This window comes from Egretta garzetta, unplaced genomic scaffold, assembly GCF_000687185.1.
Source record: "Egretta garzetta isolate BGI_Z169 unplaced genomic scaffold, ASM68718v1 scaffold151, whole genome shotgun sequence".
NCBI classification, from domain to species: Eukaryota; Metazoa; Chordata; class Aves; order Pelecaniformes; family Ardeidae; genus Egretta; species Egretta garzetta.
Window position 1 is genome coordinate 5301678 of NW_009258615.1, and position 23378 is coordinate 5325055.

Below are 23378 nucleotides of genomic sequence, written 5' to 3' on the forward strand. Positions count from 1 at the left end.
TTGTGACAGCAACACAGTGGCAGTCATTCACCATGCACTGTGTGACCTGCTACTTTTCAGCTACCAGCAGGTTGGAAGGCTGATCACCCTCCCCAGCAGGAAGAGGGTTCCCCCCCAAACTTAAAAAAAAGTATTTAATTAATTTTTCATAATACTCCTAATGGGTATCCCTTTGTACTACATCAGCTAAGAAGCCTACGAGGAAGACTGAGCATGTAATACATACACATACTAATATTGTCAGAATGTTAATGGTGGATTTTTCTTTTGAAGACACAATTTTTTTTCTTTAAATGCATATGAATATGAGAATGAAGAATAACCTCTGTGAACAACGAAGCGCAGTTCAGATGATACACTGAGAGGATCTTACCTTATATTTAGTAATATTAGACTTAAGAAGGTTGACTTCCTCTTGAAGTTGTTTTAATCTCTCTTGAAGATACCTGAAAAAGAAGCGTAATCCTTTACTTCATGTTACCTTCAAGTACTGCCTCAAGCACTCCTCTTTACTATTTGGCATGTCCTCTGTTTGAACTACTGAGAGTTCTTTTCCCCCTGCAGTTTTGTGAGGGATAAAATAACAAAATCTTACTGCTCTTGACCTCATAAAACTTTAACTAGGGAAACAAACTGCATCAGAAAAGGAGGCTGCCCTTCTCTTAGATTTGTCAAGCATGCTGCACAACCATTTTATATCGGTCCTCAGGTTTTTGGAGAGGTAAGCTAAAAGGATGAATTTATGTCTGGAGGAAATAGTCAGTAAGCATTTACTCCTGTCCTCTGTACTTGAAGGTTTGTGAGATGGACACATGAAGATTTGTATATATGTCAACACAAGACTCAACTATGCAGAACTGTTGCATTGCAATATCCATCACTTACACGGCACTTCTCATTAGTAATCACAAAGTAGAAAATTTAACAGTATAGTTGAAAAATGATATGCAGTTAACTGAAACAGTACAGTTCTTCCTAAGAGAGTTTATGCACTTGGATTAGACTGCTATTTCCACATAGGAAAATATCTTTTCAATAGATATCTTTTAATAAAATATCCTCTTTCATGTAATGCAACTGCAGCTGTGTTAGGGTTTGTGACAATTTAACTATTTTAGAGAAGAAAATCATCTCACTGTCAGGGGAGCAGGGGGCTGGAATTGAAACAGAACTCTGTAGGCCGCGCAAAACAGAAAAAAACCCTGGAGTTGCTGGGAGAAAGTAATGCTTTTGGTATTACGCTTTCCTACCTGAAGTGTAAGTCTCTGTAAATGGGAAGTGTCTTAAAAGATCTATTTCACTTTAAGGTAACTGTTGACATTAAGGGAGGTACCTGCTATAGCTCTGTCAATGACTCCTCTCTGTCGTCCTTAGCAGAGACCATAAAACACATTCTCTTCCCAAGGAAGTGGCAAGAATATCTACATGGGTGATTTCACCAGCAACTTTTGTTGGCAAATCACTCCATGTTGACAACCTCTCCCTGTGGTGAGAATTATGTCCGAAACCATTAACTCAGGGTACTCAAAGTCCCTGTTTCCAATCCAAGATCAGCCCATTACAGCTCACTAAGAGTTTCTGAAGACACTGATTTTTAATATTCTTGCTTTTGGTGCCATACAGTGATGGGAATAAAAAGGTCTGCACTTCTCTTCCTTGTCCTTGTTTAGCTCTATTTGGGAATATCACTGACATCTCTGTAGCCAAATAAAACATTGGTAATTTCCTGCAGCCTAGCTTTCTCAATATTACTTGATGATTAGCTACAGTACAAACAGAACAGACAAAACAAATTACCAAAATCTCTTAATTTATATTCTTGGATATATTTTCTTTAAAGTTTTGTTGTGACTGACTTCTTGATGCTCCAGTTAAAGCAATACACTGCTTGTTTTAGGGAAACACTAAGGTTTGCAATGCACTCACCTGTTCTCCATACATAGAGCATCTACATCGATGATACGGTTTTCATGCCCTCCTAAGACATGATTGAGTTCTTGGTTTAGTCTGTCAGATTTATCTTGGTAAAAAGAGCGTTCCTCTTTCACATCCTGTAGCTCATCCAGTGCAGCCTGAAGATCATATCTCAGGGTCTCGATCTGAGAAGAAAGGAGAGCTGTATGATTATTTTGAAGTTTAAACAAAAGATTACATAGTGCCCAGACTGAAAACAGCCACAAGCACTGCATGTCTGAACAGGATTGATTTTGGACAGTCAAAAGTCTTTCCAAAGCTTGTAACCCTACTCTATTTTGGTATGACTTCATTAATTTGAAATTAAGTAACTTTAGCAGTTAGGCTTGTTTTAAAAAAATTCTAGAAAACAACTAAAATGTAACAGCAAAAGAAACCTTAATCCATACTACAATTCTGTTACAAATATATTAAGCTGGTTTTAGCATATAATTTCCAGGACTCCAGGAATGAACTCTACTGAGTAAGAATTTTGCACATTTGGAGGATGAAAAAAAAGTCTGTAAGGGGGAATTTATACTAATTACAGGACTTTCAGCAGTGAAGTTCCACAGAATAGGAAGAACTGAGAAAAGTACAAAACAAGCCAGCATAGAATTGACAGGGTGAACTTTGCTCTTAAGCAAAAGGGTGAAGGAGTCCAGTGTGAAAGATACTCAAGGACAAAGAGCTTCAAATTTCCTAGGAGAGGAAATGGAGAGCGTGAGAAAAGTCTGCAGTGAGTTGAGAAGTCTCCACTGGCACCTCAGAAAAACACTGATAAGCCAGGAAGGACAACAGAAAACGACTGAAAAGAGGCCAGGTGATGAACACAGAGAGCATGAGCTTGGGAACAGAGATACCAGAGAGAATGACATTGGAAGAAGACTAAGTGCAGTCAACAGTCCTTCTGGTAAGCTAAAGTAATGCTGCACTTGAGCGAAGACTGAAAAACAAGAAATACAGACCTCTTCCTGGATCACAGAATGGCTCATTTAGGGTGGAACTGCCATTGGTAGGAATAAGTGTGGGAACAACAGAGAACACAACCCCCCCAAATTGTCCAGAAAACTATGTATCGGTATCATAGGGGAAAAGTGATCAGTTGGATGCTGCATGGTACACAGTATTAATATGGACTTGAGGTAGGGAAAAGAGGTCTGATGCAAGAATTTTTCAAAAGAGGGGAAGAAGTAGCTAAGAGGCAGGAGGAAGAGAAGACTAACAACACTTCTGCAGAAAATGTGATTCAAAGAATATCTTTAGGAGATGCATCAGCCACCACATACTGGGTTGAATACTAATAACAGCTTTCACTAAGGAGTCTCTTTCGCTGACGTTCATTGAAAATATTCAATTGTCACAAGTTGTTGCTGCACATCATAAAAAGAGGAGACTCAATAACGTAGAGAAGGAATTCCTGAGATTAGGAAACTCACTCTAGCCACGTATGCATGTTTAAGTTAGTGCTCAATAAGAACTATTTCAGTAAAAATCCCAACACCTTCACCACTATTTGCTATGTTAATCAGCTACCAGCCCTCCAAACACAACAGAAGCAGTCATTTAATTGCTACTGCCCTGACTCTGTAAAACATGACAGCATATGCCCATTTAGTTATTACTTGTTCTCGAGCCTTCTCCAATTGTTGAACAAGGTCCTCCCGTTCGTGAGCTGCAAAGTGGCGGGCCCCAACTTCATCATCTCCAAGTCTTTGCTTTGCTATTGTCATTCGAAGAAGCTGTGATTACAAAAACAGACTTGGTAAGCAAGAGAACACAGGCTGTAGCATCAGAGTACATCTGCATTAGAAAGAGTAAAGCTGTCATACACTTCATCTCTTTCAGGCCAAACAGCTGGTATTATTTAAATCAGAAGGAATTTTCTGAGCGGAGGGCTCAATCCTGTCCTCAGTGAAAAACTCTAGTCGAACACTCAAAGCATCAGCAGGAGCTGAATTAGATCCTGCAACAACAGTCACCAGAATATACAAATGATGAAAACCCAAATAAACAGACACATGGTCAATGTTTTTTAGGAGTGACAGGAACTAATTCTGGTCAGACTAAAACTAGAGAATTCTCAGAAAGACATTTTCATATGTAAATCTTACAATTCTCTGCAGCAGAGAACTCTTCCTAGTTAAGAATAAAAAGGTACAAAGTGGCTTACCCATCTTCATTTTACTGATACCAATTAAAATCCCAATGCGCTACATCAGTGCAGAATTTGCATTAACAGCTGCTAATAAGTTTTCTTGTGCATTATTTTTTTCATCTACTCACAAAAGTTAATTCATGTTAAAAACGAAAAAATAGGCCGCCGACAGAAAGACTTGGCCAAAATGCTCAAACAGCTAATGAACTCACGAGCTTTGTGACTGCTGAAAACAGTCTGACTTGAATTAATACACAGTTATATTCAATATCCAAAGCAAAAAGCAACTACCTTTCAAGAATCACGGAGTGTTAAAATAACAGTTTATAGGGCATTCAGCATTTACAGTTGTTTATACTGAGTACAAGTAGGCAAAAGTGTTGCCTCCCCATGGCCTCATTTGTAGGAGCTCCACAGAGACTAGAGAAACTCACCACAGTAACCAGCCTGACTTTCCCCGTATCTTTGACGGCACCAAAGAATTAATGTACATCATTATATTGCAGAGTTAGAAAAAAATCAATCTTCTGAAGTAGAAGATTGTACATTAAAAATCTATCTTTGGTATTTATGGGATGCCAGTCACTATAGCTGCAATGTGCCAATTAAAATCCTGCTGATGCAAGACAGACTATCAAAATCATCCTCCCCACTTATTTCAGCTCCAGTTCAGTGCAAGTCACTGAAGCTAGTACAACTTGTTCTGATAAGCAGCTCACTTGTTCAGGGGAAGCTATGCCCCCAAAAGTAACTGGTTTTGGCAAACTACATTTCCCTATCCCCACAGGGAAAGTACAAACCACTGCACAGTTAGTAAGGCTGAATGGATCCTAGGAGATATAATTCCTATTAATTTCTTTATCAAAACAAGTAAGTCAAAAAGGCAACTAGCAAATCCTGGAATGGCTTCACAGCTATGGACCTATTTTTTTAAATGCTGATGAACAAAAGGTATGGTAAAGTGATTTTATTCAGTTAGATCAATTTTATTTCTAGAATCTCTCACTAGTGAGAAAGGCAGTAAGAAACAAATGTAGTAACATTCTGAGGACTCAATCTTGCTCAGAAAAACTGGAAACGGGAAGGGGAATCACACTTTACCAATGCCTCCAATGCCTGCAGCAGAGCAAAACTTCTGCGTAAGGCTCGGCACCAGGCTGGGAACTGGAGCAGAGCTGTGACTCATGCACTGTGACCAACTCTCCTCCAGCCCGGGAGGGGGTGAGGCATAAGAAGCAATTATAACTGCAAGCAATTATTACTCACAAGGTCAAACAGTCTGCCAATAAAAGGAGAACTCCTTATTTACTACTAATTTTGAGGTGAAAAATATATATATAGTCTTATGAAAAGAATGCTTCAGAAATCCAAATTCAGCCAGTAAAAGCAGCATTAAAAAAATACATAAAATAAAGTAAGATACCAATCCATAAACCAACAGAGTGCTTCTTGCAGACAGTTGGCCAATCAGAGAGTTGACAGGGCAGAACAGGCCAAGTCCTTTAATTCTGCATTGCGAATGTCTCATGAGGCAGCACCACCTGCTATAAAATTCTTCCCTGAAAATGCTGTGACCCAAAGAGACACGAAGTGTTATGCCAGAGGGTTAAGGGTTTATTTCACATATTAGTGCTTTGTTATAAACTTTATACACCTGCCCTCTGGCTGCTGTATTTTTATTTCTGTCATTCGGAAATGACTGAGGAAAGGACCGCTCAACTTCATTTTGCAGCTAGAGAATAGGTTAACGCTACCCCTCAGGATTCTGTGAACAGCATCCACAGCAGAGTGGATTTAAATTAATGGCACCTTACCAGAGATAGCTCCTGTTTGTCAAGAACCCATAGATAGTTAATCAAAACAATCCACTGCTGCAAGCCACTAGTCTTTGTTATTTTAATATCACAACTTTTTCTTAATCAATGTCACCTAAAATAATTATTTATAAAGTAGCAACTCTCTAGCAGCCCCACGATGCCCCAAACAGGCTTCACTGCGATAGCTGCTGTGCAGGCTAGGAGTCCACAGACAATGCCTGCGCCGAAGCTGTACATTCCTGATTATCGATAAAACATGCAGAAGGAAAAGAGAAACAAGCACAACCAGTAAATTCTTCCCAGAATGCAGAAACTATCGTGTTTAGCCACAGTCACTGACAGCAATTCCCTTCACTGTGTTGCCTACAAAATCTCAAAAAGTGGACCAGAACTATGCAAATTTGCTACCTTAAGTCCCAGTTCTGCCAAAACATATGGGCCACATTTAACATTTCGCACTGTTGCTGCATGTCTGCCTTATAATAACGAACTGTCAGTAATACCGCAGCCATTGTTTTCCGTGCATCTTCCTCTTGCGTAGCACTGCCCTCAACAGCTTACAAAACCATTTCTTTCATGGGTAGGAATTCAAGTGAAGGCAACTGAGTCTTCCAGAAGCCTCCAGTTTCTCTTATGCTTTCCGTTTACACCCTTTTACAAGAGAGAATATTTCCTAACTATCCTCCTCTAAGTTTCAGTAATTGTCCTCCAAGCATTGCTGCCAGAATGTTAGGAAGGAAAAAGATTTACAGATAACTAGCATAAACATAGAATAGTTTTCATGTGTCAGAGCTGATAAGAGATTGTGATCAATCATAAAAATAAATAGTCTTAGATATCTGTTGCTGGAGCGCTGCAGTCTAACTATTGCTGTATTTCTGAAACTGCAGCAACAAATCCTTCCAGAGACTGCCTGAAGAAGTTTTATTATTCATGGCAACAGAATTCTAGCTGAAATTAAAGGAAAAAATTAGTCCAATTAAATCAAATGCAAGTAATTTGTTATTGCCTAACTGATGACGTACTTAACATGATTTCAACAACAAGTAAAATGTCACTGGTTTAAGGTCTTGCTAATCCAAGTGACTGTATCCTGCTAGTACCAAACATTAAAGCAGTGAAAAACAAGTCAAGCTATCAAAACAATTCTTTATCAATAGAGCTAATGTGTGATATTTAAAGAGGTTTTTTTCTTTTTTTAGTCCTACAAAGCTCTTGCCACTCAGTGACAAAGCCTGCATGAGTCACCCCTGCTCAGACACAGGCAGAATTGTTCATCCATAAGCAGCTTCACTTGCTGCAAAAGCAGCTGTTTGTTCATCTCTTGCCAGAAGTAAGGCTGACGTCGACCAGCTGGGCAGGATGCCCTCCCCCACTTTGGAAAAAGCAGAGAAGAATGCAGGGGAAAAAATGTAAGAACAAGCAAATTATTATAGTTCTTTGTTTTTATATATACCATGCATTATCTGGACTCCGGTGCCTGAAGTAACCCAGCTGCCAGTACAGGAGAACTGATGAGCAGAACAGAATGGCTTCGGGAACAAGCCTAGAATTTTATCACCAAAGCTAGAAGGGAGCAAAATCTGACACAGGAGGAGAGTGTTAAATCCCTCAGAGGGATGGCAATGCTTTTTTAGGCACTTCAAAAACCAGCAACCTGACTCTAAAATAAGCTCTATTTCTCATTTACTAGGAAAGTGAAGAAAGTGTTCCAAAAATGAAAATCCTCGTCTAAATTAATCCCTGATGCAGTTCCTTCTTCCTCCTCTTTATTTAGTGATGCACTATTTTGCACCTTTTGGAGAGGGGCACAGTGGGCAGAATAACTCTTTTTGTATTTTTCCATTCCTTACGAGGGCCATGAATTCAAATTCATGCCAAGAATACACATCACAAAGACGACCAGCTAATATCAAGTTAATGCACAAAGGCAAATCTAAACGAAGCCAGTTCAAGCACAAAGCAAGCAGCTCTGTGTTACCAAGATCATACTGTTATAAGGAATCAGAATAGGTACATAACCTGGGTATTTAAATATGTTGTAGTGCACCTTTGTGTTCTGTGTGTACTAACAATCCCTTGTTATCTGTTCAGGACTGGCTTGGGAAAGGCTGTATGGCATAATATTGGTACTGGAGAACTGCAAGGCACTGCCTTTCACTCTGTAATATAGTTCAAACGATAACATGCAAAAGAAGAAAGAAACACTGGGGAAGCTGGTCTTTGAAGACTTGCGCAAGTTACACTGAATGCTACGCATATTACAAATTCAGGTCTCACTTGACCCTTTCCCAGCTCCCTGCACACCTTCAAGGAAGTCCTTTGTGATAACCAATGAATAAAACTGCATTATCACAATATACTTACATTTAAAATAAAACAAATAAAATTAACTTAAGTGGGAAGAAAAAAGCCACCTGAATAATTAAAAGCCGCATAATTTTTAGTCACATTTCTAAATTCCTTAGCTTTAAAACTGCAGTTGAGGGAGGGAGGTTATCATTCATTATTTGTTTCATTTTTTACTTCGTTAACCACCTCGGCTCTCAAATTCAACTTCTCACTAGTTTGATCTCTGAATGTACTTCTGCATACAGCTCCAGCTGTGAATGTTACACACATTTGGCTTGAGTTTAAATATTTCAATTAACAGAGACAACAGGAGTTTGATTAATACCAAATGGCAGATTTTGAGCAATGTTCCATATAACTTGCTAAATTTAGCAATAAAATAAATTCGTTATGTAAGGGTAATAGGATGAGGGCTTAATACAAAGCTCACTATATATACTTGGGATCACCTGCTCCATCATTTTCAAGGGAAAAACTATGCATCCCCTGTTTTTATCATCTACTAAAATTTTACATTTTCATTGCAAAAAAATTGAAAATTATCACATGATGAAAAAGAAATGCTTATCTGTACTTATTTGTAAGATGAAATGCCACTAATAAAATATATTGAAAGAAAGAGAAATTTCAAGAGAGGAAGAGAGAGGAAGAGAGAGGAAGAGAGGGGAAGAGAGGGGAAGAGAGGGGAAGAGAGGGGAAGAGAGGGGAAGAGAGGGGAAGAGAGGGGAAGAGAGGGGAAGAGAGGGGAAGAGAGGGGAAGAGAGGGGAAGAGAGGGGAAGAGAGGGGAAGAGAGGGGAAGAGAGGGGAAGAGAGGGGAAGAGAGGGGAAGAGAGGGGAAGAGAGGGGAAGAGAGGGGAAGAGAGGGGAAGAGAGGGGAAGAGAGGGGAAAGGGGAAGGGGGGGGAGAGGCGAAGGGGGGGAGAGAGAGACTGAGATCATTAAAGCAAGGCTAGGTGCAAAATATATAGTTAACAGCAACAGAGCAAAAGCAACATAAATAATATATAAGTTGAACTTACTGGTATCCTATATGAGCTTCTTTCATTCTACTATTTTAAGCACTTGTTGTAATCCAAGTATTCTAGAAGTTCTGCAACCCACTGTTTTATTTGTTCTCCTAAGAAGTAAATGCAAAACTCCAGCCCAATTTACACATTCGATGCCATTTACTGATAACAAAAGTTTATAATACCTTATTGTCCCCTTGTACTTCTCCCAGTCTCTGTTGAAGCTCTCTAATCTCTTCTCCAAGATGTTTATTTCGATCTTGAGCCTCACTCAGTAGTTGAGCAAGATTTGCCTAAAAAAGGAGCAAACAGCAGTCAGAAGTTAGTGTCTATGGAGAGAAGTGTAAGTGGTGATTGAAAAGAAACTGTAGGCTTACTCCTTATCTGCCAACAATATTTACTTTTATTGTTGTTGGTACCCAGACTTCATGCTTCATTAGAGAGATAACAGCAAAAATCACCAGGGTTCCTTTATCTTTAATAGTAGGGAATACATACACCATGTGTGCATACACACTCCCAGAACGCCACACAAACCCCCAACAAAAGAAAGTGAGAACATCTATGCTAGTTCTTATATCTTGGCTGCTGAGAAGAACAAAACGCAGAGTACTTTGACAATATTTATACAAAACTGCCAAAATAATAGTTTTAAACTTGCATATAATTAGACAAAAGGCACAGCTGAGAAATAATTATGATATAATTATATTCCCTAGTAGTGTTTAGAGCAGATTCCTAGCCAGTAAACAGGATGCCAGCCAGAGTGCCCCTATACAGAGCTGTATCCAGTAGCACAAAACTTCAAACATGACATGACTTGTGTTGTTAGCTAGTACATAGACTTCTAGAAAAATAGAATTGAAAGCTAGAGATTAAAAACAAACACACATTCTGCTCCTCCCCCTCCCCCCCCAAAAAAAAAAAAAAAATCCAGGTCAAACGTTATCATTTACATTAACCTACTAAATTAGCAGGGCAAGCAGTCTGGTCTATAATTTTACAATTATATTCCATCAGCTTGATCACTAATAAAATTTATGCAATCTCCTGCTTTCCTACCTATGATGCCTGAAAATGAGCAAATATTACAGATAAATGTATTATATTTTTTGCCCTAGCAATATCTCATGACTACACAAACGCTGACCCAGCACAGGGAAAGCCTGCCAATGACATCTCTTTTTTAGAAGAGTTATAATCACAGTGGCTAATGTGCAGCCTTTCAAGACATTTCCTATGGACAGCTAGGTGTGCCATGCATTGCCATAAACCTGAGGGGTATAAAAAGAAATGGAAAAAGAAATTTCAGATCTAAGCATGACTTGGTAAAGGCCCATAAGTCAATATTTCTAAGCTACCCTTACACGTACACCCCAGGTTTGAGGCCAACACATCAACTGACCGTTTCTAGTTCTTGGTTCTTTAGGTTTAGTTTTAGCTCCCCTACTTGCTGTGCTTCTCTTTCAACTCCCCTATTTCTCTATTTTCATCTCTCTCTTTCCTTTTCAGTCCTGATCTTTTACCCAATCATTCTCACCACCACTTGACATCTCGTAGGATGTTTTTGGGAGTTTTATCTCTAAAACTCCCACACCATCAAACCAACGAGGCACCCGATAGCCATTCCTGTGATCTTTCCCCTTGTTTACTAACAACTGCTGTTTCCACGCTTCCTGTTTCATATTCAAGAGAACTATTAATGGGAATATGCATGCAACTGACCATTTGCAGGATTAGCCTATTAAACTGTAAACAATTGGAAGTTTTGTACACTACTATATTAAGGCACTGGTTCCAAACTCCAACTGGTCTAAATTTACAACAGCTTCAAACTTTTAAAGAGGAAAAGTAACTCGAGAAACTGATAATTCCTACTTGATGAACAACAAGCCTGATTGACTGCTACAGCTTCTGCACTTCTGGTGCCCTGGGATCAAAGGTTCAGAAGAAAGTAATGTAAGTTTCCCACAGTTTTGGAATAAAATAAAGCATTTTCACACTAGTGATATACCTAAGGACTGCAAGTATATAATTGGGGAAAAAACTGTAATAGCAAAAAAACCATAAATAGCCAATAGAGCCAAAATTAAGCTGCCTCTAATTTTATTTTGAAGATGGCAACCATTCAAGCAAAGCAAAAGGTTCCTCAAGTTTGCTCTGGTAGAATGTTTTTTTTTTTCTACACATTAAACAAATGTGTAATAAGTCATTCATATATTGAATGAATCGAGGAGCTTCAGAACACATTCAGTCAATGGTTCTGAATGGTACTTCTTAATGGCTGTTTAAAAGAAAGAAAACAAAGAACCCATCTTTGCAGGAAATTGTAATTAAACTGAAGTATCTATGGTTACTGCTTAGATGCAATTTTTTTTTTTTTTTTAAAAAGCTGACTTTCAATAAAGGCCATCCAGCCACCAGACTGAGTTAGTTAAAAGGAACATGATTTCAACAAACCTCTTCAAAACACTTCTATTTATAAAGTCCTTTTTTATGATGGATTTGAACAACTCCTAACATTGCAATAGCACATGTAATTTCAACACCTGGGAAGAACTCAATCTCCCTAATCAGTGTTTACAGCCACAACACTGGGATTCTAGCAGTCTGTAGTCAAAATCCAGCTCCCAGGAACTGCGGGAAAGGCATTACAATGCCTATACTAAATCTTCCTGCTCAGATTTATTTCCTTTAAAACCATTTCTCTGGAATTGCAATTCTATGCTGAATTTTGTCAATCATATAAATGACTTAACGTGACAAAAACCTTTATGCTTGAGACAGGGATTTTGGAAGAAACTTTCAACAAAGAATTTTAGACACCAAAATAAAACAGCCTCTTTTAACCATGCTAAGAGCATTGCAATGAGCTAAGTATAGACTTGCTCCTTAATGCAAAGCTTGTATTATACTTTTGTTAAACTAAAACAACCAAGCTATGTCACAGAAGTAGTCTCCAACAATTATTCATTTCCCTGGCTTAGAGGTTCCATACAACTACAATTTAAATTGTTCCCAGTTTTAAAGGTTTTGGCAAGACCTCATTAAAGCGCTCAGTTAAATGTGGATAGAAGGAGAAATACTTGATTTTCAAAAGTGCTCTACTGGGCTTAAAGAGAGCCAGCCAAGAGGATACGTTGAATGACACCTGGACATGGTACCACTTCTTTGGCGTATATAAGAAAACATACCATATGGTTGAAAGATGATAAAACTAACAATGGAGGACTGGCTTGTAAGCATGTGTTTTTTGAAGAAAAGGGAGAAATCTATGCAAGGAGAAAGGTGATTCATTCTTCCACCTGGCAACTTCTTTTCAATATTCATAGAACAAACTCAGAATTCACTTAGAAACTTATGACAAGTTCCTTCAGCAGACAATAAAGCTCAAATCATTTACCTGTGCAACACAGAACAACTGTCTGAAAATTAGCCAAATTCAGCTTCTCTAGACTCAATTTCTTCGACAGTTTCTTTTGATTCTAGGTGAAGCCTTAAAAAGGCTCCTGTAACTGCCAGAGGCTTTACTTACTTTGCTCACACTATTCAAAACTGATTCCAAAGTACTGATGAAGAGAGATTTCTGAGCTGTGGGTAACAGGAGGGAAAGACGTAGAGGTCTATACCTTTCTGCTGCCTCATCTTGTCCTGCCTCTGCAACAACCCGCGCCGGTGGAAACTGTTTGTTTCTCCTACCCTCTCTCAACGCAGCTATTTGTAATACGCAATAACAGATAGTGCTTCATTCAAGTCTCTAATTGACTGCCCAATGTCAGACAATCTTTCTGGAGCTCTGTCCACCTCTGGTGATGTTCAGTTTCTGGTAGGTATTCTTGAGCCTCTGCAGCATGAGAAGCTATTTGGTTTATGTCCATCTGCCACAGGGAAGTGTGCACGTACAATTTCAGTGCAGTCCAAATGCCAGAGACATAAGAAACTGTCCCCACATTCCTTTTTCCTCTGACCAAAAGCAGGTGCGACTATTGACAATGATCCCACCAGAAAGTAGGATGAAAAGTGAAAGAGATTGATGTGAGAGCGCCGAGTGGGAAATGCCTACCTTTATTACGTAGGAGGAGAAAGACACCATAAATCAGAACAGACCACAGAGTGAAAGATTCAATGGGATCATAGACCTCAGCCTCTTCCACTTAGACTTTGTTAAAATTTGCAGAACATTTTTGGGATAGAGGGTGGAAGACAGCCTTACTTTTAGCTACGCATGAGCATCTGAAACAATTCATGAAAATACCTATAAATATTTGTTAACATAAACCAGTGAATACCTGTCAGACAGCAACAGATCTTTGCTTACTACTGACCAATGACCCAAGAAGAAGCAGGGGGGAATAACTCCAAATAGGCATCCCTGGCATTATGTACTACATTTGAATTTTTGCTCCTTTAACAATTTTGCAAATGTAGCCACACATACACATAGTGTTATTTTTCTTCACACCACTTTAAAAATGATGGATAGTAACACAGTCTTTAATATAGCTCTCAATTCTCTTGCACATAAATCTTATCCGACACATTAAAAAAAAAAGAATTTAAAAAAAAAGGACTTTCTGCCTTTAGATACTGCCTGAAAAAGTAATTCAGCAAGGGGGAAGAAGGAGAAACTTCTGACATACCTTTACAGTTTAAAAATATTTTTAAATACAAACAAGAGTTTCTATATTGCAGTTTACAGTCTTTTACGGTTCTTTCAGCCACACCTTCAAACAAAGAAGAACACTGAATTATAGGGATGACAGAAAAAAAAATTTGATGAAACATTAAGCACACTTGATGGATGTGACTGATAGCAAATTTAATTGCAGTTTCTCCTTCAATGCATTCATATGATTGCAATGGCTAAATTAATACAGAAAAACCTGCTTTGCTTACCAACTACCACTGTTCACTCCAAGGTAGAAGAACTGACGACCTCCCCTAGCACTAGCTTCCACACAACAAAAAGCAAAAATTATTGTATTTTTCTCTTTAAGTTTGAAAACCACGTAGAGAAGACTTCTGAAATTATAGGTCCTGGGCATACTAAACAAAATACACTTAATATGGGTCACATTTCCCCACAGAAAAACAACAGCAAAAATCAAAGCCTTGCCAAGCAGTCACTTGACATAAAACAAGAGAAGAAAACCCTCTCCTACTCTTGACTATATGCGGCTCTCAGAACCAGGCAGGAATCCCACCACAGAAGCACACCAGTCAAAACTTGGCAAGACTCTGCAAAGCAAGAAAGACTCGTTCGTGCTCACATACCTTCAAGACACTCAGCAATCAGAATTTTTATAGAGCTGATTAATAGAACCAAAAAAGCCATTTTAGCAGTAGACATATAAAATGCATACTTTTTCCTTCCTTTTCAACCGACTGGTATTAGCTTAGCATGGTGCTGTACAGGACCAAGCACCACCCAGCTGGACCTAAAGCATTTGCCAAAGGCTGACAAACAAAAGAAGGTCAGCATCAACTACAGGCTCCTTTAAGAGGCCAGTTTTTGCAAAGCAACTTGTTAACAAACATCGTAAGCAGCAACCGAGGGGGTCAGTATGAACTACCAGTATCATGAGAAGTTACTTGGCAGAAATCCCTTCCCTGTGAAGGTTCAATAAGGTACTTCAGTCCCCCCATACTTCACACAGGCATCAAGTTTTTGTTGACAGCAGATGAATGTAGTCAAAGAGAAATAATTAATTTGTACTTATACAAAGACGACTGCACTAGCATAGGAGAAGAGATTGTTTCATTGGTTTGTTTTATAAGAAATGTTTTAGCTACTTTGAGATCTTAAGGACAACTTTTTAAACTTTGAGGTAATGCACAAAAAGAATCAAAATCCCTTAAACATTTTGAGTGCTGTGACTAATTAACAGAATATTAATCAGAGTATTCACATGCAGGGGTCTGGAAAAAGAGTCTCTCTATTCCATCAAGGTAAGACACAGCAACCAGAGGAGAGGATGTTGTATACATCAGGTTTGAACAGCGCTCCAAATTTTAAAGAGGAACGATCACATCTATTAGAATGAGCATTTCATCTCTCCTAGCCTCATGTTTACCGCAGAACCTATGTGTTGAAGAAACTACAGTGTCACTTCACAAAGCATGACTCCTAGCGTGGCCAAGAAGTTCTAGCTTTTGCACAGCCACCTGCTCCTATCAATGGAAGAGCAAATTTCAGTGTGCAGAAACCAAAATCTCTCCACTGGCTATGCTCTCGCACAGGCATGTTTTGAAACCCATGGGACTATTGCTCTCTGATGCTTTGCCAGGGCAAACGATCGCGCTGTTTTCCATCTGCTACCTTACACTATGGGAGTCAAACACACGCACCTACAAACCAGAGCAAAGCACACAGGTCTCAGTTTGGCACAGGCATAATGTTTTTCATCTTCAAATCCTCTGAAGAGACGAGGAAATCACATTAATCTTCACAGCACCCTTGTGAGATAAATACAAAATGATTGCTTACCCTGTAGTGTACTTTATCTGAAGATTTTATCTCACAGGACTCTGAACACAGCTTTTGTGCCTTAGCCCAAGACTAGCAAAACTTCCTGAATTCATTAATTAACAAGAAATAGTCACACTGTAGTCACACTAGTTATTCTTTCTGATGATGTCAAAACCAGCCATAAGGTAATCCCTGATGTTTGTTTCGAAAGTGAATTGTGATGGCTGAGTACATTAAGCTAAAAGCAAAGTGGAAGTGAAGGGGATCGAAATGGGTCCAGTTGTGGTATGTCACAACATACTCCTGTCTGGAACCTCTGTTCCTTGTGATGTTCTGCTTGCATCAAAATACCACATTGATGAACTTACTCATTAGCAGAAGTGAAGCTGACTGACCTGTGTCTTGGTGAGTGAGCAGCACGCTGCTGTGATGTCAATGATCACTGAAGCAGTCAGAGTCTTGGCTTGAATGAATCACCTTGTACAGATAACTAAAACAGAGTTAAGGACCATGATCTTCCGGAAAGATGCACACAGGTCCTCTGATGAGACTTTTTGCCTGGCAAAAAGAGTAACTATCAAGCTGGGCTCTATACTGGCACTATGTCATCATTATGTTATGAGGCTCATTATTAGGTGCCTCAGAGAGGGTTCTGTGATGATGGGATCCTCTCTAAGGCTCAACAGCTGATTGGAAGACACAGGATGCACTTGACTACATGAGGCAAAAGTATCTTTGCCAATAGGCTGGCCAACTTCATAAGGAGAACTTAAACTAGAAATGATGCAGGAGAGAACAAGGAGGTTTGGGACAGGCTAGGCAAGCCAAGAGCCTGGGATGATGGGAAGGGAAGGGACATAGCAACTCACAAAACAACTGAGCTGAAGCGTAATCCGTTTGAGCACAGACATGTAAAAAAGGACGTGCCTGCAGAACAGCCTTGTGGGGAAAGCTCTCAAGACTGTACTGTGGAACTGGCACACCTGGATGCCCCTCAGAGGCCTCTACTCTAACACATGCAGCATGGGGAAGAGTTCAAAGTCTGTGTGCAGTCTGTGTGCAGGGCTACCATCTCACTGGAATCATGCAGAAATGGTGGGATAGCTCACAGAACTGGAGCGTTGCAATGGAGGGATACAGGCACTTTAGGAAGGACAGCTGGGAAGGTGAGGAAGGGGTGTTGCCATTTACGTGAATGCATGCAGCCCTGCCTTGGGACAGGTCAGGAGTCAGTTGAGAGCTTTTGGGTCAAGATTTAGCAGGCAGACCAACATGGATGCTCTTGGGTATCTGCTATATATCTCCTGATCAGGAAGAAGTAGTAGACGAGGCCTTCTTCACACAAGAAGCTTCATATTCACAGGCCATGATCTTCATGAGGGACTTTAGTCACCCCAATACCTGCAGGTATGTGAACACAAAAAAAACCCAATGCTTTTTTACTGTGAGTGGTCAAACACTGGAACAGTTTGCCCAGGAAGGCTGTGGAGTCTCCATCCTTGCAGATGTTCAAAATCTGACTGGACGCAGTCCTGGACAACCTGCTCTAGGTGGCTCTGCTTGAGCAGGGGGATTGGACTAGTTGATCTCAACAGCTGCCTTCCCACCTCATCCATTCTGTGATCCTGTGATGTTTAGCTCCATTTAATTTCATTCCTCATACATTTAAAACACAAATATAAGCCCTTGCTAGTGAACATATGCATTGTAGCTTTATTCTTGCAAACCCATTATCTCCAACTGAGTGGTCTCACTGAGATTGAATTAAGCAAAGCATATTTAGGACCGTGTCCTAGCACAGGCACCATCTCTGGTGAATTTCAATATCAAAATCAAGTCTTCATTATTCCTATCCTCTTGAAACACTTCACTCCTCCATCACTTATCCAAAAAATTACCCTACACCTGACACCACATGACATTATAAAACTACCTTAAACCGCAGCATTTAATTGTGAATGTTTCATAAGAGGAGCCAGGAAAGCACTGACAGCTCACAGGCTGTGATAACACTAGTGTTGAAACATCTACTGCAGGAAAAGAGATTTCAGTAGCACAGTTTCTCATTTCCTGCTTTTGTTGGTTGTCAGAAGGCGATACACATGGAACAATCTTTGGATTATGTCAGAGATGTGTTTCACTGCACACACATCTTTGAGAGAGAAAACACTGCAGAGCACTGCACATTAAGGTAGCTTTAAGTAACACCAGTTTTACAAAAACACATTCTGAGTTAACTGCTTGCTGATAGAAATTGCCCGGTTACATACAAAACATGAAAATTCTGTGTTGCAAAAGACGGAGAGAAGGCACAGTGTGAAAAACAAGATATTTTAAAAAGTCACAAAGCCTAATTTATAATAAAGGTGAAAAATGAAGAGATGAAGGAGAAGAAAGTAGAAATTCCAACCCACCTATTACATTTAAGGTTCTAGATTGCAATTTCAACAATAATTTCTCAGTTGCAGTAAAGAAACGTAACAGATAGGTAGCAAATTTTTCAGCATATCCTGTTTTCATGCCATTTCTGAGCATGAGAACAGCATGCATTTTCGTGTCACACAAATTCATTATAGGATTAGGGTCTCTGTTTTCATAAAGTGATTGAGGTCACAAACTTCTCCCAGCAGGCAACTAGGCTTCTGGGCAAAAAGGGGATGGAAAAAGTCCAAAAGAGCACAGAGAACCTCTCTCTCTCTTAGATGAGAAAATGCTAAGAAATCTATGTACAGTCATAATGGAAAAATATTCATAACTTTATTAGTCTTTGATGCATTTCTCAAAGCAAACCTCTACCCTTCTTCAGAAAGGTTGCCCTAACTACTCCAGATTATCCACCTTGTATGCTACTGACGCACTTCTCAGGAGAAAGAAAACACAAGAAGTGCACTAACAGCCTATTACTGTACAACCTAAGGTACATATTGTCCTTGGGAGAGACCTATAAATGACCCCATCTGAGAATAAGATTTTCTTTCTTTCACTGTTACCTAGCATGAATACATAACTTCCTCAGAAAAAATGACTCCTGGCTAGATTATTAAATGGCTTCCCAGGCACTTACCATGGTAAGATTTGCCAAAACTTAATATAATTGCAGCTTCCGAATTTAGACTAAATTTTGCTAGTATCTTAGAAACAAGTATCAGATTTATTTGTTTTGAAAGATGGAAGAGGAATTAGAACAACATCCGTGGGATGGCAAATCTCCCTTCCTATTATCTCTGTAATGACCCATATACTGCATTGGGTTTTTTCCTTTTAATTGTATAATCTTCAGCTCCAATTTTAGTAGTCAGAATGTACAAACCTGTATCTGGTCATAAACTTTTATTTGAACTCTGTTGATATAACAATTTCAAATAAATTATGCTAAACAATGAGGAAGTGAAATGATTCTACACTGAGCCACTGACTTCTTGACAGCCATTTGTTTAAGTGCCTGGAGGAGTACTTATATTGTCTCTGAAAGTTTAGTTTAAGACAACCAAAACCCTAAGCCCCCCAAATTTTAAGAAAATAGCAAGAACTTTGTGCAGACTCCCAGGGAACGGATGATGAGTAAAACTTCTGACCCATTACAAAAATGCAATAACCATGTTTTAAACATGGTTAAAAGACTTTCAGGACTAGCAATTATCAGGACAACAATTTTTGTTATTCTGGGTTCTCATCTCCCTGCTCACACATTGTGTTTTGGGTGTCATTTTTCTCTAGAAATTAAGATAATTTTAAGATGTAACAACCAACACTCCATAACAGGGACATACTATGTGGATCTCCTGGGGAAAAAAAAAAAGTCAGCAGGCAAAAAGTTTTTCAGGGAAACCATAAAATGCAATTACTATTGTTCTTACCATTTATAACTCCTAGAGCCCAACTGACCTGGGAGAGTACCTAATGGAAAACAGTACCCATAACAATAAATTAACATCTATGGGATGCAGACATTGCATTCCCAAATTGCTTTTAAGTATGAGAAGTCCTGTCACGAACCCATTTTAGGACTCAAGACAAGAAGGATAAACAACAAGGAGAACAATCTCAAGCCTCCATACACTGACCAATTTCAGTCTCAGGTGAACATGAAAGCAATAGCCATATATTCTAATTAATGATAGTTCAGATATTTCAGAGTGAAACACGTTTAGACAAAAGCACAAGAAGCCACAGTTTAAAGACTGAGCTTTTCAACAGAGAGAAATGTTTGCTTTTTCCAGATGTCTTAGTTTATATTTTCACACTTTTGCGAGTACTTTTGTAGCAGATAAATAACATCAACTGAAAAATCAATCCTACCTGTTTCCTCTTTTCAGGCGGAAGGGATGGATCCCCATCCTACAAATAAACAGATATATTTTATTGGTAACTTATTTCTGAAGCCAGCAACTGTATTAAATTTGTGGATCAAATTTTAAAACACATATTTTAACTAAAATGTTATCAAAATGGTTTCTAAAATACTGCACCTTGATTAATATCAGTAATATTACTTTCATCTCAAAAAATTGTCAAAGGCTGAAGATTTGTTTACATTTCTAGAACAGCAGGTCATTACAAATTTATGTTGCTTTTTTTTTTCTTAACAGTACATTAAGTTGCTGTGGAATAATAATACTGCAGTCAGTTTTTAAATGGAATTATGACTGAAACTAATTTCCTCAGAGCACACGCTGTCTTTCTGTGTCTTATATAACAGGCACTACCTCGTCAGTGCGGAACAAATGAGTAATAATATGATCAGGGCTGTACAACTGCAGGACTACTGTAAAAAGTACCTAAACATTTTTACAGCACTCATTATGGACTCCTTTTTTTTTTTGAGGTTGATCCTTGTCCCCCATTTATACAGTATTCATGAAGAACAACCTACAATCAGCTCCCGATACTTCTTCTTCAGAGACTGGTGTCGTTCCCGCAACTGGTTGGCCATAAGCTTGTACTGGTCTCTCTCTTGTTGACAGGTGTCCAGCTCTTTGGAAAGGATTAGCAATGCCTCCTTTTTACTTTCAAGCTTCCTTTTACACACCAGATACTGCAGAAGAGAAAAAAAATGTAATTGTAACAAGCCATTTCTACCCCAGCCCGTACTGGATTCAAGATGCTCAAGTTTTTCTCTGAAAAGATGGAGGAAGACTCTCTGCACAAGATCAAAGTCTGCCACAAGTCAGCTTATTAATAACAATCATGGGAAAGAAATCTGTTGTATGAGAAATCTGAAATGCATTTGTAAGGCCACATGCTCACTTGACCCCTGCAAATTAGAAAATTCAGCAAGTCAAGTTTCTCCTCTTTCTCCTCACATGCAGTAGTATGAGGACCCTCACAATTTGACCTGCAGCCCTGGGAAGGCTGCTGGAAGGAACATGCCTTTGCAAACTCCCTTTTCTACTGGTGTCCAAAATACCCAGCTCTCAGTTAGCAACCCGCGTTTCCCACCTCATTCCCCCTTCCCTCCTCCCGGCTGGGCCTCGGGCCCTCCTCCTCTCTCCTTCCTCCTCCTCTGGGTTCAGCCTCCCACCTGGACACGGAAAGAGGGCCACATTACAGCAGAAAGGGCAGTGTGAGTGGCAAACAAAATTTACCTTGAGTCTGAAACAATTAGAGCAATACCCTGTCAGCACAGGTAAAAGAAACTAACTGAGCTGCAATATTATATGCACTTGCTTGTTGAGTCAAAAGAACGGGAAATAATGCACATCTATTGCAAGCACCTGAATGGGGAGGGAAGGCAGAGCTGAGCCTTCCCCTCCAGCCACCACCTCTTACGTGTAGGGCTCATGCACAAAGCACAGCAGAACTTGCAAATTTTAGCTGTTCTGCATTAGTCTGATCTGCTTCATTGCTTTCCCTTCTGAGAGGGAGAGAGAGTAACGTGTATGTCATACTTTCCTGCAGTGGCTAAATGTTACCTATCAGAAGTTTCAGGCAACTTTTTTCACTTAATGTGATGTTCAATCAGCAGATTCTTCTCACCCATCACTTGACACTGCTCATGCTAAAGCATATATTTCTATTTCTGATGTTACTCACATAAGACATGGCACTAAATACTTTCTGAATGTGCTCTGCAAGAGATCAAATATCACAGCAGTCATGAAAACAATTTATAGTTTCATTATATACTCTGACAAGAATACTTTGTCACTACGGGCTCTTGTACAAAGCAAGAGCATCAGCACTTCCATACTGTTCAAGTCAGTTCTGTTCTTTGGGACAAAAATCATTACTCGTTTGTACTACTTGCTTGGAATTGACTTTGTTAACCTCAATTCCAAGTCAATGAGAAAGGGACAAGCAAGTTTGGTATATTAGTACAGCCAACATTTTCCAAAAATGGCAAATGTTTAGTTACAGAAAAGTGGGAAGGGAATGAAGAAAGCAATTCCAAGAAGGATTTGAACTCACAAAAAGGACACTTCCACCTTGGATTAATTTTATTTCTGGCAACACTGAAGTTGAAATCCTGCCATAAATTTTCTGGATTATGATGCCTTGGCATCAACTTTATAAAGGCAACTGCACCTATGTACTTATGTCCTTACTGATACCCTACACAAATGTCAAGTCCCCTGATAAAGCACTGAAAGGTATCAGAAGCTAAACTTTAATATTGTCGGCAAGTGATTATAGTGACACAGTAAACCTGCTTCAAACTTGATAAAATAATTCCTTCCCTTACAGTGAAATGTTTGCCTCTGACAATCTTTTTTCCAGTTTCATCTCATGTCTTAGTCAATTCTAAAATATGCCTTCACTAAATTGTTTTCAAATCCTAAGAATCTGATACAGTAATTGCAAATAAAAACAAGTAAAAGCAAACCTCATAATCACTTTAAAAAACCCAACAGCCCAAACCCCTGAACCAAGTAGCCTGTCCTGTTCATTTAACCACCAGGAAGAATGAAGCTGGCCCATCCATCCAGTGCCTACATGGAGCAGAACAGCCTATAGAACGTACAGAGTGGGAAGGGAGCAAAGCTAAACATCTCACCCTAGGACACCCACACCACCAGCAGGTGCCTCCAAGCCTTGCCACAAGTGCTAGTGTATGAAACAGAGTATGAGAGAGTTGGAAGCTGATTGGAGCATGTGGACTACCAAAAGACTATAAAAAATAGTATTTATCAGGCAGGAAATGCAGACCTGGTGCCAAACAAATCTTGCTTCTCCCATGAGTCACAGCTCTCCACAAAGGACACCCTCAGAGCATAAAAGAAGGCTTCACCTTTCCCGGCAGCACTGGCAGGGACAAGGGAATTCTCCGTTATCTATTAGGCTGAGGATAACGAACCATAAACAGATTGTGGGGACAGTTGTGTTTAGGGTCTAAATGAAAAGGAATAATGATCTCCTCCTTGATGAATTATATACTGATGATGTGCCATAAAGAAGGAAGCAGCTTGGCATCTCTCATCAATGTACTGTATGGATTTTACTACAAAAATGACCACCCAAAGACTTTTTGAAGCCTTTTTTGCGTTTTGCATATATTGAGTTTCCCAAATAAATGGCATAAAAAATAGTAATAATGTATAGTAATTTGTTTCCACGGGCTTATGGTACAAGAAACTAATAAAGCCACAACATTTCTGTGGAATTTGATTATTCAACAGAGCTAT

The 23378-nt window shown here is 39.3% G+C and overlaps 1 protein-coding gene across 5 annotated transcripts in view; it reads right to left on the reverse strand.

Annotated features, from left to right (window-relative positions):
• The window catches only part of CCDC149 (coiled-coil domain containing 149), a 41253-nt gene extending 19713 nt beyond the window's left edge, over positions 1 to 21540 (reverse strand). For 2 of the 5 annotated variants that reach the window (XM_035903501.1, XM_035903500.1), the window contains exons 1-7: positions 21526 to 21540; positions 20630 to 20791; positions 20056 to 20094; positions 9473 to 9580; positions 3579 to 3695; positions 1927 to 2099; positions 374 to 446 (exon numbers count right to left, since the gene is read on the reverse strand). In XM_035903501.1, coding sequence (XP_035759394.1) covers positions 374 to 446; positions 1927 to 2099; positions 3579 to 3695; positions 9473 to 9580; positions 20056 to 20094; positions 20630 to 20689 — 570 coding nt within the window. In that variant the 5' untranslated portion in view covers positions 20690 to 20791; positions 21526 to 21540. Of the gene's footprint in view, positions 1 to 373; positions 447 to 1926; positions 2100 to 3578; positions 3696 to 5534; positions 5701 to 7384; positions 7479 to 9472; positions 9581 to 19613; positions 19654 to 20055; positions 20095 to 20629; positions 20792 to 21525 lie in introns of those variants that run through there. The other 3 variants (XM_035903502.1, XM_035903504.1, XM_035903503.1) reach the window with 3 other exon arrangements.
• Between the last annotated feature and the right edge of the window lie 1838 nt (positions 21541 to 23378).